The sequence below is a fragment of the Rhea pennata genome, chromosome 3 (assembly GCF_028389875.1).
Source record: "Rhea pennata isolate bPtePen1 chromosome 3, bPtePen1.pri, whole genome shotgun sequence".
In the NCBI taxonomy this organism is placed as follows: domain Eukaryota; kingdom Metazoa; phylum Chordata; class Aves; order Rheiformes; family Rheidae; genus Rhea; species Rhea pennata.
The window spans coordinates 103,467,990-103,485,387 of NC_084665.1; the positions used below are offsets into that span (position 1 = coordinate 103,467,990).

At 38.6% G+C, this 17,398-nt stretch overlaps 1 protein-coding gene across 1 annotated transcript in view; it reads right to left on the minus strand.

Moving 5' to 3' along the window:
- Positions 1 to 12,826: 12,826 nt before the first annotated feature.
- The window catches only part of LRRC1 (leucine rich repeat containing 1), a 75,146-nt gene continuing 70,574 nt past the window's right edge, over positions 12,827 to 17,398 (minus strand). The window contains exons 13-14 of the mRNA XM_062571110.1: positions 16,593 to 16,729; positions 12,827 to 14,062 (exon numbers count right to left, since the gene is read on the minus strand). Of these exons, the coding sequence (XP_062427094.1) occupies positions 13,904 to 14,062; positions 16,593 to 16,729 (296 nt within the window). The 3' untranslated portion in view covers positions 12,827 to 13,903. The remainder of the gene's footprint in view (positions 14,063 to 16,592; positions 16,730 to 17,398) is intronic.

Genomic DNA, 17,398 nt, shown 5'->3' on the forward strand with positions numbered 1-17,398 from the left:
AACTGAACGTTGCGTGATGTCCTCCTTTAGATCTTTTATAAATTGCCCTGCGCAAAAGGAAAAATTTCTCACACGCATGCAGATCTCATGTGCGTGGTGGTTCATTACCTTCAGTGGGGGTTGCGCCACATCTGCAGCTCTCGTGTCCTCTGGAAACCTGCCAGCCTCTACTGCTGCTGAGACAGGTGGTTGTGTCCTATTCATCCTTGGAAAAGTTTTCCCTCTCATCGTTGCTTTGTGCTTTTCTTGAAGGGCTGCTCTAATATTTCTTTGATCTCTTATGTTATCATCAGTATCAAAAAGACTGCCAGAAAACTTGGAAATAGGTTCCTAAGGGTTAAAGACAAAAAAGGTAAACAACGCAACGGCAATCAGAAAAGCTATCTGACACTTCATGCAGTAAATCAGATTTGTTCCTCTCTGTCAAATCGCTGTATGTTAGAATTTATTTCACTGAAGACAGTGAACCAATCAGCAACGTTAAAGTGAACGTACAAAAGTATCTTTTTAATAGTTATTTCTCCAGCATGGACAAACACAGCAGTGGCGATCCATGGGAACAGGGAGAGGACTGAGAGGTGGTACAGCCTTCCACTGTGTCCCCTGACACGCACAAGCACATCTGACACTCATCTCCACCTCCCCCACTAAATGCAATGACACCCTATGACTTTTCCTGAAGCGCTGAAATAAAGCTATTTTGAACAACCAGTGGTAGCTCAGCAGCACTGAATCCGCTGCCTTGGAGGAAGGAGCCTCCAGCAAAGGCTTTCCACATAGAAAATAATACATTTCTCATGGTTTCACAAGGCTGATCTTCTATACTTGGGAGCTCAGGTGTGAGATGGAAAGCTAGTCCCAACTTCATTCATGTATGTCTAAGAGGAGATTTTAAACGTTTTTTTGAAATAAGTAATTTGACTTTATTTAGCTGCAAATAGCCGTGGATGGAGACTCGCAAACCTGGCAACAGTTCAGTGGTTTCAGAGTTCACTGGAACTAGAGACTCAGAGGCAGCATATCCTTAACACCACTCTGAAGCCTGGCTCTGGGATTCGCAAAGATCTGTGTAGTTTTTCTGTAGATATATTGAGTGAAATAGGGGGTATGGGGTGTGATAATGTCACCCTACTCCTAGCTAACCCACAGGGCTTGAAAGGAGAAACACACAGTTAAAACACACCCATCAAATAATTTGAGCTTCAGAAAAGACCGACTGCAAGACACAATGAAATTTTTCTGTCACCAGTTTTGCTTGCCAGAGTGGTTAAACGAAACTCTGCCATGATCTAACATTTTATTTGTACTTAGCTGCATTGTTTTTTAATCTTTAATTTGGTTGGTAAGGTTGAATCAAATCAAATCTCATCTTTTATCTTCTGTGGCAGTAAAATGATGGAACAAAGGTCAGCGTTTTTGAATATAAACCCCATAAATGTCTTCCTAAAGCTTGGAAGTCTAATACCAATAATAAAAATGCAATGGCTGTTATTAGGAACAGCTGTCCAGAAACCCCACTGGATACTTTGTGAAAAATCTCCAACATAGGCTTAAAAATAATCTCCTCCCAGCTGAGATGGAAAGAAGCATCACCAGTACCAGGGAGAGCAAACGAGACATGATTGCTTCCTATTTTCATTTACAGTTAAACAGGAATTTAACTAGCAGCAAATTATAACCAAATCTCAGCCAATCAACTTCACTGGCTGAGGGACAACGAGGAAGAATAACTGCGCTAGCGCACAGGTCATGAAAAGCAAACTGACCCAGGGGAGCACGTGAAAGAACAGCCTGGCCCTTGAACAGAGCTGTGCTGCAAATTGCAGGGATATAGTGAAACGGGTATCAAGAGCACATATAGATTTTAAAAGCGAGAAACTCCCAAGAGTCTCATGTTATCCAAGCGGCACGGAAGAGGCCCAGCCATGTGATGCAGACTGTTAAATTCACATCAGGCACAAGCGCAGTTGCAGTCAAGGGGTACTGTGGAAAGCCTGAACCTGCTATCAGTCGAACGACTTGGCTCACGGCTTCTGAGCCGGTTGCAGCAGCCATGCACCGGGATTTGTTTCACCCTGGCAACTGGGACGTTCATTCTTCCTCCCTCTCTAAGAGGCTGCTCTCCTGTAACGCCCTGGGGCAGACCACTCCTCGCTCCTCATACCACCGCCCGCGCTGGCCTGGCGGTGCCGGGTGCGAGGCACCAAAGCCAGTAGCAGGAGCCGGCTGGGAGAGGGGCCCATGGAGCAGGCAGCCTGGCAGCACGGGGGCTCAGAGGTGAGGGTCGCAAGCGGAAGAGGCTGCTGGCAGGAGCTCCCAAGGCAACACTTGTCAGGGGAGAAACTTGGGAACACGAGCAAAGCGGAGAGGCGCAGCAAAATCCTACTGGGAAGCAGCAGCGGCACTGCAGCGAGACCAGCTCCCCGGCGGGATCCTTCGGCAGAGGAGCAAAGGGACGGGGAGGCGAGTTCCTCCCCTCACTCCCAGCAGACCTGTGGAGGACACGCTGCTGAGCGGTCCCCTGCAGGGGAAAGGTTTGGAGAGCGCCGTCTCCTCCTACGCAACCTCCTCCTTTCCCGCTATCGGAAGTCTTCCCAAGCACCCGCACATCTCTCACACACCACTAGACAGACTTTGAGCTTCAGGCTCTGCTGACAGACCACTTACCTGAAAGCAGGGGAGAAATATTGCTAATTGGAGGTATAAATAAAACAAATGATTAAAGAACGAACGAACTTACTGTATTTCATCATGGATCGGATTACTTGTCTAAGATGCAAGTTCCACTGGGGTTAGGCAATTGTTTTAATTGGAAGCAAAGTAAAGGAACTAAAAGACTAAGGATGATTCTGTCCCTTCTACCGCAAAACACAAGCAAGGACATGAGAGGACACGTTAGCCCTGCAAGGAGCTGACCCTAGGAGATAGCAGACCCAGCCTCCCCGTGACACAGGGCACACTGCCACCCAGCCAGAAGTGCAGCGGTTTGAAGAGTTTGTAGTTTCTTCACAAGACGCACAACATAGTCCTTCCTGGCTGCAAAGAAAACTACCTACATCCTCATCGGGATCCTCCAGCTCCTCCGCCTCTTGCTCAGGACTGATCCTTCCTTCCCTCCATTTTCCATTAGTAGAGCTGAGCTTGTACAGGTTACCACCATGGAAACCTTCTTTTCCTTTTAAGGAGGCCCAGCGAGAGCCCTGGGAGCTCCAGTTATGCCCACCGTACAGTCTGGGAGACTTGGGAAGCCACTTAATAGAGTCCTGGGAGGAAGATGATAAAAAAAATAGACAATGAATAGATTTTAAGGAAGTGCAGGAAGTACATACACACAGAAATTGTCTGGCAAGTTCTGCAAGGTATTTTATCGCCTTATAAATACAGGGTTTCCCCGTTTTACCTGGAGAGGTATCTTTAGTCCAAGAGATGCTTGGTTATGTTAACGGACTGATGATGTAGAGAGCAAACTAAGGCTGCTGAGATCAATGGAAATCTTCAGCGAGACTCATGTGCATGGAAGCAAGGCCACCTCCAGCACCTCAGAGGAAGGAGAAACTGGCCATAGTCTTCATTAATGATCTATTCTGCACTACTAAGTAAACGATCATGAGCACTTTGGAGACTTTGGAGACCTTTTCATCTCTCATCTTGAGTTAAATAACCTATCAGTAGTCACCTCTGCATTTTCACTATTTTTTAAATAAAATGTTCTGCTGAATGGCACCAATATACTCTATAATACTAAATTGATCTTTTAAAGGTTTGCTGATTTTCAAAGCATGTAGAAAGAGCTAAGACTGGAAAAAAGAGTCATTTACTGCATTTGTTCTTCCTGCATGCAATTACAGTCCAATTTTTTCTCAGAGTACCAGTTACTTATTTACATCAAAAAACAAAAAAAAGCCCCATCTCTCCCCTTCACACACAAAAGTTACACATTTCTGAGGGCTTTTCAGGCAAACAAAACATGTGATATAAAAAGTCACAAGTAAAGAGGAGTGAAAGTGGTCCATAGGTTGTGTTAACTTCTTGTCTCTTTGAATGAACTCTTTATAGTATTACTGTTTTAATGTAGATGCTGCAACAGGTAAAAATCTGTGAATAATACAAGACTATTAACAAGACTTGTCGAAGGGCTTCAGAACTGGCTGTTAAAAAAAATAGACCCCCCAAAAAACCCTAGGAAGTTCCTGCCACAGCTGAAAAAAATATATCTGGAAAACTCCAGGGTCCCCCATCCCTGAAGCCTTCTTTGCTAGAAACCACAATTCATACTCCTCTTTGCAGACAGTTCCTCCTTACTCCAAACCTACTCCAGATCAGTCCCCAAAGTGGTCTCTCCCTAGGTCCAACCACACTCCACCTTCAGACAAAGCTATAGTTTGAACATTCCCAAGAATCACTACTCCTTTTCTAAAGCATGTTATAAAGACCTGAAAACTCCTTTAAAACATACATTAAATAGTAAGTTACTGTAACTGGTAGATAGTCTCCAAAATTAAAATCCTGCATATACCCAAAGCAGAGAGCTACATTAAATTAATATTTTATGACTTATTATGACAATAATTACAATTTTTCATAGAACTCACAGCAAAGAGTTAACAAATTGGGAAATTTTCAGAATCCTAAGTCTAGATTAACCTAAGAGCAAACCTCCTCCCCCCCCCCCAAAGGACTACTGATATACAACTTCTGGATAAACAGCTAGAGACACTCAAGGCTACTAATTTCAAGAACATAGGGACTGAGCATTTTTTGAATATCACTCCAGATACTTGAGACAGTATGTATCTCAACACAGAAGGTATAGTAAAAATACCTCTAAATCTTCTCAAGAAATGTCCAATATACCTCTCTCCCAGACGCATAAGAGCGCACTGCAGAATTAAGCCGATTACTTCTACCCATATCTGTTCAACATAATTGTCTTATGAAGCAAAACAACCTAACATTCAAATTCTTCAGTAACTTATTTTACAAATCTGCAGCTTCCATTAATCTTGCTCAAATGTACCCATTAACAGGCAAAATGGCCCTCAGTACTTTTGCACATAATCCAGATATTTTCTCTTCATCATTCCCACTAGTTCCCACTTTTCTTGTATCGCTCAGATTTTACCATTCTGCAAGATCTTATTTTGCTTCAGATACGGGAAGAAATAATTTTCAGAAATTTGAGTCAAGTTTCCCTATATACATTGAGTACACTGAACTTCAGAAGTCATTTTTCACAGTAACCTTTACGTTTCTTTCAAGTTTTATTTTAAACTTGCTTTTAAAATTTCTTAAGGTGATATAAATCTGACAAAACACCCATATATCAACAGATATGTTAATACACATGATCCAACAAGGCAAAGAGATGGAAAATAAAAACTAAAAAAACCCCATCATCATCAAGTTTATGGTGGATCAGTCAGCAGCTCATTCACATTATTTAAATAGATATTTGAATCTGATTTAGTATTTTTTTTAAACCTGTTTTCCCTTTTTAATGCAAAATGTTAAGTTCACATAAACACACAAAGTTCCTGCTAATCTCAGCGTCACAGATGTCAGCATCTCTATTAAATCCAAAGGTGAGAAAGAAAGGAAGATAGGACAAGCTTATCAACGCTGGACATACTGACTGATCTCTTGCTGCTGAAGGAGCTCCCCTTGGGAGTTTTATTTTTTTAAACTATGGTAAACAGACTGGGAAACGTGCAAGGACAGTATTTCAGTGTCTCGTAGGAAAAGATTATAGACCTTTCTGAGAGTCTTAAAAAAGATCACAGCCCAAAGTATAATTTGCGTTGTATACAGAATATGTGATTTGCCTCTGTTATAAATCAGCTGTTAAATCACATTTTGGACTGCCCTGACATTCACCAGTATCACTATTTGCTGATAAATAGCCAGCACAAGCAATCACATCACATTAGTGGCTCCCATTCCTGACAATTCACAAAGTACAAGGCAGGATTGTTCATGGTATTTCTATGCTGTTTGCCTTGAATAAGGAAATTCAGGGTACTCTCAGAAACTTTGTTTCCTATTCAAGATTAATTAAGAGGATAAAAATTCTAATCAAAGCTTGAAATAGCACACTATCTACAATTGTTTATTATTGCTTTAGTTTGTTTTATTTGGGAGAGCTGATAAGCTGAGTGGTCCCCCAGCATTCAGGGTATCTCCATATATAGTTCAAATCCTTCTCACCGTTTAAGCTCATTAGAAAGTCACTCTAAAACTACCCATAGGTACGCTGAGGCATTTAATTTTTTTTTTCTGAGGGATTGCCTCATCCTACATGGCCCTGATCCCCAACCCTAACCAACAGCCTCCCACACACAGCATTCCCATTTCTTGTCCCATAAGACCAGTATGAGGCTATGAGGTAAGACAGAAACATGACAGTTCTGAATAAGAACTGTCACCTTCTCATTAGGTCTACACAATATGTAACCAAATTGTGAAAGTGCTTTTAAAAAAGCACAGCGCTATAGTCCTCCAATCCTTTCAGAGAAAGCAATGTGCAAACACTTTGCTATAAGGAGAAGATGGAAGGTACAGGTTTGTTGTTTGCTATGCTAGAATATAAAACAAACATTCAATCTATTTATTGGCTTTATTAAAAAAAAAAAACTCATTATTCTGACTTATTAATGAAACTAGGTAGCTTCTACATCCTTTTACCATCAACTGACCATCAACTCCCTTCATTAGTAATGATCCTATCTGATTGGTAAACAGATCTTTTTCCTTTGATATTTCACGAACAAGTCAAGTAGGCTCCCTTTTTACCTCCTTCCAATCTATTTTTCATGTTTTCAAAGGCAATCTCTTCAGAATATAAATATTCTTCTGTATCATAGCCCTGTACGTTAAGAGGACAAATTATTCTCATAAAGTACAAGGTGTCTATTCTGATAAGATCTCACTAATAAATCCTCTACAGAATGAATTTCCTTCAGGCAACAAAGGTTTGCAAATGCTGTGTATCACCCTACATCATTCTGGCAAATGAAAAAGAAACCAAAAACCCCAAACATTAAAAGCCAAGAAATTAAAACCACCCACATTTCTTGACCACCATAGTGAAACTGTACTGTGACAACAAAATACCATGCTTACCGCAGTAACGTGGTAACCAATGGTAAATAGAATTTTCTGTTACCTATTTTGCCTGTAATATCTCTGCTACTATTACTCAGCTCAAACTCCCAAATACACATTCTAGTCTATTTTTCCAATAAACAGGTGTTTGAATAGCTGAAGTAATTTGTAAATAAGGGAATTACAAAATGTCTTTAAAAAGGTATTTCCTAGAATAGAAATATTCTTTCCCCTTTAAGAACAATCATTTATAAGTGTTCTACTAACTGAAAATTATTTCAGACTCATTCCCTTTTAAGAGAACAAAGAGCTTTCTTTTGAAGAGCTTTGCTTTGCATGATTCACATGAAATAAGAATGAAAGCTAAACAAAACATTACAAAAACAAAGGCATATTTGAATAAGCTTTCTCTCTAGAAGATGCAGCATAAAAGCTGCCTGAGCAGATTATTCAATCAAAATTTCCACAGGGAAGGCTTGCTAGCAGTAAATACATGACTTGACTTTAAACTTTGATGTTCAAGTATTAACTAACCAGAGTACATTTTTGAATTTTACAAAGACACTATTAAAAAAAAATCTTGAAGGTTATATTAACATCATCCATTCTGCAAATGCTCTTCAGACTTGCTATTTTCTCACATTTTGAATAGAAAAAGGTCATCAGTAATATTCAAATAACTACTCTTTTGTTAGTTACTTTAGATTTTGAAGTTCCTTGTTGGAAGCAGATGATATCATCAACAAGCTATACACACAGGAAAATCCACCGATTTTCATAGGCAAGTAAACAGATTTGTCTTATGTTTCTGGATGATTAAACAATCATATCTGCTACAAGCTACTTTGAAATGGCTTAATGCCACCCATTTATTCTGGGTTTGGATAAATTTGGCAAATTATTGGGAGAGATCTGAACCAGAAATTGGATCATTAACATACCCCCATAGTTTGCTCTAGTGTGTCTCAGAATGAAATGAAAATAGTTAAGAGCTTGGTCTGATACAAAACTAATTTTGAAGAGTTAAGTCTTATATCTACATTGTTTTACGAATGCTTACAAAGTTATATTCAAGCTGCTATTGATTTGGTGGGATTTGCAAGCTGTATACCTCTCTATGGATTTAAGAAAGGTATATCATACTTCACTCTGTTTTTGCTGCTAATAACTTAGTCTTTTAATTCCTTTATTTTTTCTCTTTCAACTTCTTCTACTTCCTCTAATCCCTTTGTAACTCTTTTTGGATATGGATATAATGGAAACCATAGTTTGAGAAAAAACACTGTTCGTCTACTGCCAAGAGCTTTGCTAACATTCTTATTATGACTGTTACCATACCCTCAGCTGTAAATCCAGAGATTTAGGTCAGAACAACATTTCATAACAGATGAGCACTAAGAGAAAAAGCATCAAAGGTTACTGGACATCAGTTATCACTTCCTAGTATCAATAACAAGATGCAATATGCTAAATCCCCTCTCTGAAGCACCACTGAAGTGCTACAGTCCTTGCTAAGGACAGCACCAATGCAGAACTTCACAGGAGAGGACTATTCTGTATAAAGGTAAGCTATTTTTTAAGACCTCCATGTTAATATTGATGATGTTACTCTGCTAAGAGGCAAACGGCACACCCTGAACAAGAAACACATTCCAAACCAGGTGGCTATGACTCCTTGCTCCTCAAATTATCCGACTGCCAGCCCAGCCATACGCACCAAGCCTTGACAAGCTCTCACTTATGAAGAAAGCAAGACTGGCCACAAGAACTGTATGAGAAGCTGTAAGATGCACAGTCTCCCCAGCATCCATCAACAGCTCCTGCAAAACAGTCCACAAAGCTGTCCTCATATTTATTATGTATCTGCTTCCCCCCAAAAAAGGTTAAATAAAACACATTTTTCATTAAGCTGGTTGAATGCTGACTTTTGTTTTGGATGAAACAGCAAGGCAACATGCCTCTGAAAATTTCACAAACAGTTCAGAAGGAAGGAAAGACCCAAAACATTTATTGATAGCCAAGATCAGTCGGCTGTTTCTTTTTTTTTTTTTTTTTCCATCTCCTCCGATGGCTCCCTAATTACTGAAACAGACTAGTGTGTTTGGCAAAAGATGAAGATGGGAAACAGTCTGCCAAGTCAACTGAAGAGAAAATAACTTATGTTAGCAGAGGAGAATTCAGAGCCTGCTGTAATCACATGGCAAAAGCTCCAGGCATTTCTGATAAAGAGCACCTATCAGCCTCAGTGGGAAATACACATTTAGAGTTAAACATATATTCAGCCTTCAGGCTTGGAACAACTGATAAACTTGAGAATATATTTCAAAAAATTAAATTCCTGGTGCCACTGCTCTCCTCCCAAAAGCAGACCTTTTGAGCAGCAAGTAATGAATGGTGCTAACTCACTAATCAGCTAAAATGGTTCATCTAGTTCCAGTTAAAGCACTAATGTTAGACAAGGAACAGTCCACCAGTTTGTCCTGGGAAAAAACAAGCCAGCTGCAGGGATGGAAAGTACAGGCACATGCTAGTTTCCAGTACTCGTTTTCCCACAATACACTGATTACCAGAAAAATGGAATCCAAACCAGAAAAATAATCTCAACATATAAATTATACAGAAACTAGAAAAGGCCTACAGCAACACGCAATGGATGGAAAAAAATCTGTTTCTACACCAACTGCACTGTAAATAGTAATAAGAGAACGCTTTTGTTCCTAAGACTACAGAATTGTGGCTTTCAATAAAGTGAACTCACATGTAGTAACTGAGTAGTTAATATTAAATCTACTCCATGACTGCAGTCAATTGGTTTTCCCTGGATAAATGTCAGCTATTAAACCATGTGCGAGTACTGCAGTGTTTCCTCAAACTATGGTTTACATTATACCCATGTCCAAAAAGAGTTACAAAAGGATTAGAGGTAGTAGTAGAAGTTGAAAGAGAAAGTTACACTACTCAGGCTCCTCAAAGAATCACACAAGATAAAGGAGCCAAAACAAAGACTGGGAAGAAAACCTCATGCTTTCAAGGACTTTGAGATACACATTGCTTCAGTGTAATAACCAGTTTTTTCTGCTTATAAAGTACAGTCAAAATTACCTGGACCCTTATCAAAACTGCTGGGAGAACAAGTGTACCTAAAACACTAAAAACAGCAAGTATATGGGCTGGGGCCATTAAGATTTAGCATAATTCTCAAGTATCAATACAAGTCCTGCTGGCAACTGTGACTTTGCAAATGATGAGCACTTTCCAAGGAAAGTGTCTAGGTATTTCCCCCAAAAACTCATAGTGAGCACCTTTCAGTCTAGTGACTCCTGCTGTATTTTCAGGCTGATGTGGTTTTGATAAGCTGGAGTGACCTGTAAACTACCTTTTTATGATAGAGAGACCATGGACCAAACATTTAGGATTTGAGGGAGAGAGAAGGTAGCCACCTTGTCACTATTTGAACAGGGGATATCCAAATATCTTTTTAGCCATGAAAACACAAATGACACTCCAACTGCTATTATTCCACGCTTCCAGCAGCTGTTGCAATACCTCAAGTTTTTATTAGCCTTGAAAAACAAATCGACTGCCACTTTTTCCAAACATCCTTCATCAAGTAGTTTATACTGCTGAACTATTGGTAGTAGAGCCGAATCTCCAACTGCCTTACAAAGAGAGCACAAACAAGACATTATCAAGAGAAAATGCTATACAGTCTTATCTTACATTATATACATATATATACACCTCCTCTTCCAACTCTCCCCTAGATCCTCCAGAAAATAATGAGAACACAGACTTTCAACACATGCAGATGCACAGGACAAAGCCAGACCTCCAAATGCATGAAAAGTCAGGAAAACTGACTGCCCCTTTGGGACAGCAGCAGGATGGTCTGGTGATGCACTTCACCTCCCCCAGTCATACAAAAAGCGGTTTCCTTTCTGAGCTTAATGCTATTGATTCATAAAAGAAAATGAAAACAGATGCTTTCAATAAGCAATTCAGATCACCTGTTTTAGGCTGGGCTTTCTACAGGGAGACTAGACTAGCCACACAACGTTTAGATGGCTACGATGAAAGGAGGTGAAAGCTGCCCTGCACGAAGGTAACAGGCCTGGAGCACCCATTCACTGTTCTTGTACAGCTTCCGTGCCAGAACCACAATACACATTCCTCCCACTATTAAATTAAGAGTTGATTTCTGAGCAATTATTTCATGTCAACATTGACACAGCTAGTGCTGCTTGTCTTCTGGTTAGTTTTTGGTCTGCTGTGCAGTTCCCACAGGCTGCTCTGTGTGTACGAACGCAACTGCCTCATGACAAAGTGGCTCCCATAAAGCTACAATGCAGCTTATGGATTATTTTGAGTTCACCAGGGTGGAGTATGTGCACAAGGGCAGTTAATTATTCTCTTTTGAGGCAATGCCCAAGTCCGAGCTTCACTTTCCTTTCAACCTGCTAATTGATCTTTCTCGTTTATATCTTGAACACGCATGCACACACACCCCCTAAAGGGAAAACATTATAGTTGCCATCAGAGAGCACACAGTCTTGCTATTTTTGTCTTCAATCTATCTTTTCTAAAGAGCTCATTTTCATCTCAAATGGTTTTGCTGACGTTTATTTGGACTCCTGATATGAGTCCAAGTATTTTCCACTTTTAACTTTTGTCAGTAATTTAAAAGGAAAATTCTATCCAAAGTTAGAGTCAACTGTACCAAAACCTCATTTTACTTCTGGTTTTATTTTAATAGCAGCTTACCAAGAATAACTGGCAGAACCTTGCCTTGGGAAGACTGAAATTCATTACCCGAAACTAACCTAACACCTATCAAACTGCAGCTGCTCCTGCAAACAGCTCAAGCCTCCAAGTTTTAATCCGGAATTGTTGGAGATTCCTGGAGAACAAACCACAAAAATCTAATATACTTTGCTGGTTTAGATTTGAATATTTGGTTGTGGTTTGCAATATCTATTTACTCAAAAAGAAAGCAATACTTTTTTGTAAAAGCTTCAAAACAATCAATTGTAAAAACTTATTAAAATTATAAAATCTTTAAGGTTATAACAGAGAAGTTATTACAGCTCCTCTGACATCTTCTACCAGAATCCCATATAAAGATAATACATATAGGAGAAAAAGCTAAGCAGAAGGAGGAACATAGCTCGTCATACAGGCAAACGTGTTGCAGTCTTTCACTTTATTGACATTTGCATTCATTGCATCATATCACACTAAAATATGTCAAATCTTTGCTCTGAAGGAAGACTGCTCAAGTCCCTACATGCAATGAGTTAGTGGTCTTTGTTAGTGCATAGCTTGCACAGCATCCAGAGACACCAAATACCCATTAATTTTTCAAGTCTTAGTGACAGACTCTGTGTCAGGAGCCTACTATGGATAGAGACAGATCTGACATCACTTACCCCATCTTTCTCCTCCCAGCCCAGACACAGTGGAAATGGGTAATACGGGGAAACTTTTCAGTGCAATTCTGCATTGTATTTTGCTGTGCCTAAAAACAAATTTCAACCACCTTTCTCACATCAGTATTTACTAAATTCAAATCTGACAATGCTTACCTTTATAAACAAACTAGCATCTAAAGATTTAATAAGACCTTGAAATCAGCATTGGACCACTGGAAATGCAACACAGTAACAATGATAACGTATTTCAGCATTATTCCATACATATTTTAATTGCTATTTTAATGATACAATAAATCTAGTGAGAGTTTTAAAGACTTTTTTATTATGGTTTTATATATTTATATAAAACCACCAAAGCACTTTAAAGAATCATGCTTTCTCATGAAATACATAAAACTCGTTTCATACTGTGCTTCTGAAAGTCTTTCGTGCTGTTTTTCAAGTTATTTTACAGATGGCACATTTAAAAAAAAATGGAAGCATGAATTTCTACTGACTGCAATGCAACACTGCATCCAGAACAAGATGTTTCATTACAACTAAGTTAAAGTGTGAGTGCATTATGTAATAAACAATAGCAGTTTGGTCATTTTTATCTTAATTCTGTATACAACAAAACTAACACTTGTGCTTCACAAACTAAAAACCCATAATATAAACGTAAGTTCTGTTTTGTGAAAATCCCAACAAATTACTGCCTGAAATTTAGAACATATCTAAAACAGTACACCAAGTTTAAATCTACTCACTTTTCTCAAGAATTGCTATTTCTCTTAAGACTAATATGACATACAAGACACATTAAGGCACAATGGGTGGTACAAACAAATGAATACAGTTGTCCATGAAATCTGTTCTCTTCCACACATACTAAAATATGTACCGCTTAAGATAAATTTTCTCTTAAAAATGAAATACACCATTTTGTTATGAAACTCCTATACAAAATTTTAAAATTTACACCATTTGAGCTGCCAGAAAAATAAAAAAGTGTATCAATTTTCAACAAAACTATATTTCTCACCAGCACATCCAGCCACTGGGAAAAAGATATCCCAGCACTCTGGAAAAAAAAAAAGCATCATTTCCCCTGTACTTAAGACAAAAATATTGTATTCTGCATACAGTAGTGTATTATACTTAAAAAAGCCTAGGACTATTAAAATCACAATATTGATTCAGAAATTACTGATTCACTGCCTGGATGAAATAAGGCACTTTATTCCACTGGGCAGCACTTTTCACATATATGGAGACGATGAATCAGATTCTGTTTAAAAACAAAAGGGGGCTCAGTGAGGTCCCAGAAGACGACAGGAACTTTTCAACAGCAGGGGAAGACACAGGAGGTAAAACCTGGAGATGAAATCCTACACAGAAGTGGTCACTCTGTCAATGGCATTATTGACCTCGTTTTTGTTTGTATCCAGTCCTTTAGCAGCATTCATATCATTCCGTAAATTCTCCACTGTCTTTTTCATGTTCTTTAATTCTCCAGGGTGTGGAGTGGCTCGCCTTAGAAGTGTTCTCTAAAAATAAACAGTGCAATAAGTGGTTTTGCCTTTGTCTCTTTGAAAAACAACACACTTAAGGCTTTAGCATTTACATACAGAATATTAGCTGTCAATTTCATTTTTCCCCTTTTTCTTTTTAAACTATGTTTTATTTTGGATGCTACTACATAGCTGCTTGTTGACAAAGACAGTGAAAGAAGTTTTAAGACCTGACTAGGAGCAAAAATTTTCCTCTCTTGACTACAAAACTGAAAACCACTCAAACAAAGCACAATTACAAGCTACAAAACAAAGATTCTTTCATAAATATAGTCAAGACTTTTTTTTCCAAAACCATGCAAGTGATTTAAGATCACATTTCAAAACAAAAAAGCTTGTTGGTTTTGAAAGAATCCCACAAGGTCTCTCAAAGTCAATTACATGTTTGCATGGAAATCTATATGCCTTCCAGCCTCATCAGTTTGGTTCTCTTGTCAATTGGAAACACAGATCGTGAAGGGAAGAAGAGGCAACATTTTTACTGCATGTTAGACACAAGGATGTAATATCATTTTGTTGATACTTTTGCAAGGAAAGCAAGTTATAAAAACTTCAGTGAGCATCCAGATTAGAGACCATCAGTATAAGAGTAATTACACAAATATGTATCAGTGTAATACATATATACATGCAATCAGTTTTCAGTGTTATACACGTAAACTATTTAGACTACAGTGGAACTGATGATCTATAAATAGGCATATTGGTCAAGATTGCTTTGAAAATTCCCTTCTCCCTCCAATATGATCATAGGCTTCTGTTTTTCCTCCAACAAAAGTCCTTGCCTCAAGTCAGCATGTAATATCATTACTCAAAGCAGCCACTGTTAATGCCTGAGCCCTGGTAATTGTATGGACATTCTCAGTTTGGTGCAATTCCTAAGCATCATCATCTCGGGAGCTATGGGGACTCACAATATACCCTAGTCAAATGCAGTGTGCAGCTGATGAGCAACAACTTTTTACATCCCTGGATCCTGATTGGATCAAGTGTTCATACCCAAAGGAGATGGGAGAGGAGAGGCAGGGGGAAGCAGAAGAGAAAAAGGAAAATTCCCATCCAAATGCTCTAAATTTCAGTTAAGAAGCCCCATTACCTTAGAAGTTCTATTTCTGTATCATTGTAGATGAAATCAACATGGCAAAAAAAGTCAGGAATACAGTTGGCTATTTAGCCTTTTCATTTTTTTAGCTAGCTTTTGCTTGTTTGTTTGTGTTTGAAAAAAAGTTAAAGTAATTTTATTCTGGAAATCCATGAGCATGAGACCTTCCTATAAAAAGAGATTTGTTCCTTTAATTCTGGATTTTTTAAATGGACAGATTTCCTATTGTCCTTAGCTCCTCAGTTCCCTAGATGTCACAAACAGCAAGTGAATAGACCACATTCTATCTATGCACCAGTGACTATTTACTGAGTTTACACTAACATAATCCTGTTGAAGGTAGCTGACAGTGATGAAGACAGACACATGGAGCCCATACCTAGACTCTGTATCTCCTTATCAGGCTACCTGCAAATCATGCTTGTCCGAAACTTTTGGTTTCTAACACTTTGGATTAAGCAAGCATTTTACTTGAAAACTGAAATGACAATTTATCTACCCGTTAAGAATTTTTAAAGTCACTTTTTAAAGTAAGACCATGCTTCTAGCATGCTGCATTTCCGACAGTGGTCTGAAGTATCTCAAGCTCAGATCTAAGTTTCCATGTAGCAAGAGATTTAAAATTAGGGCTTGGCACTGACAAAACTGAATGACAGTTGTATTTTCAGCACAGCTCCGATAGTCTAAAAACTTACTGGTGCATCAGAGAAACCTGCCGAAAATCTGACTCAAGCAGTCTTATTAAACTTTACAAAGAGGTTTAGTTGTTAATGGAAGTTGGAGAAAGTTAAAGACTGTGTTGCATTCTGATATTCAAGATGTGCAGAGTCCAACTTAATGGAGGTCTTATAAGTACAGTGACAGATGCTCCCACATCTTTAAGTGGGAAACCAATGAGCAACACTCTTGCTGTGCATGGACACTATGGTTGTTTCAAGACAAACGGTGAAGGAAAAAAAAGACAGACAGACAGACTGGAAATGGAAGTGAGACACAAACAATATAACAGTGTAGCAAACTTAATGAAGACACATGCCAGCATGCTGGAATCCTATATTAGGCCCTATATAGTTTCAGGCAGTAAAGCTTCACAGTGCAGAGGAAGATCCTATCTTGTCTCTGGAAAGCTGGAAGGAAAACTTCTTAAGGAGACTGAGGAAAACAATGCAAAACACACACTGGCATCAGAACTGAAAGATATGTTCAGAGAATTAAATAAAAAACATTTTAAGTCAATATGAAAAGTTTCAGCAGTTATTATAAAAAGTTTCTGCTACAAACATGCATACAAAAAGTGTGCAGTCACAGCTGAAATGTTTATAGCAAGATAGTTCAGACATTTTTTTTACACTTTTGCATTAAAGTCACCATGTCTGTGCGTGTCCAATGGCCCGGAAAACATACCATTTCATTATCCTCTTCGTCTTTTTCATCTTCTAAGAAGCGAATTGCACTGACTCTGTTCACCGCCCGCTCATTCCATGTTTCATCTGACATTTCATTTACCAAGCTCTCCAATGCACCACATCTTGGCAGGTTATCTGTTAGAACAGTAAAAATAATTGAAGATTCACAGAAAGTCTAAAATATGAAATCATATATTGTTATTAATTGTAATAACTAACCAATCACTCATCTGGGTTTACAATGGGCTAGTTCCATATAAGATAGAAAATAGAACTAGTGTTAGTTTTCTGTTATCACATACACACAATCAGTAGCAGTTTCTGTATAAATGAGAAGTTTCTGTATTTGGACAGTTTCAGGTTTCTGGCAGCTTTAATAATATAATATGATGACATAATAATATAATTTAATACATTTGTCATGATGCTTGCTTTTCTTTCAAATTAGGGCTGCTATCTGATGTTAGACAATTCCTAGATGGTACCCCATAGCTCACTATCATTACTTTCAGCAACCTCATCCTACTACTATTGCTAGACACACGTCCAGCCATCTTAACTCAAGGCCTTCTACCCCTGAAGCCACAAGATTCATCAGGAAAAGAGGGAATCCAATTTCTAGTAGTCAGGTGTTTAGAGAAAGTCAGTCAGCTTCAGCTACCACTCTTGAGCTAGTTTTGTTTCCCTCTGCTAAGTCTCCTCATGGGTTAATCAATTTACTTAATTCTTAAGGTAATCTGTATTCTCTTTAAATTCAGAAATGGACAAGGGACTGAACCAGTTCTACTGTTTTTAATGATTTCT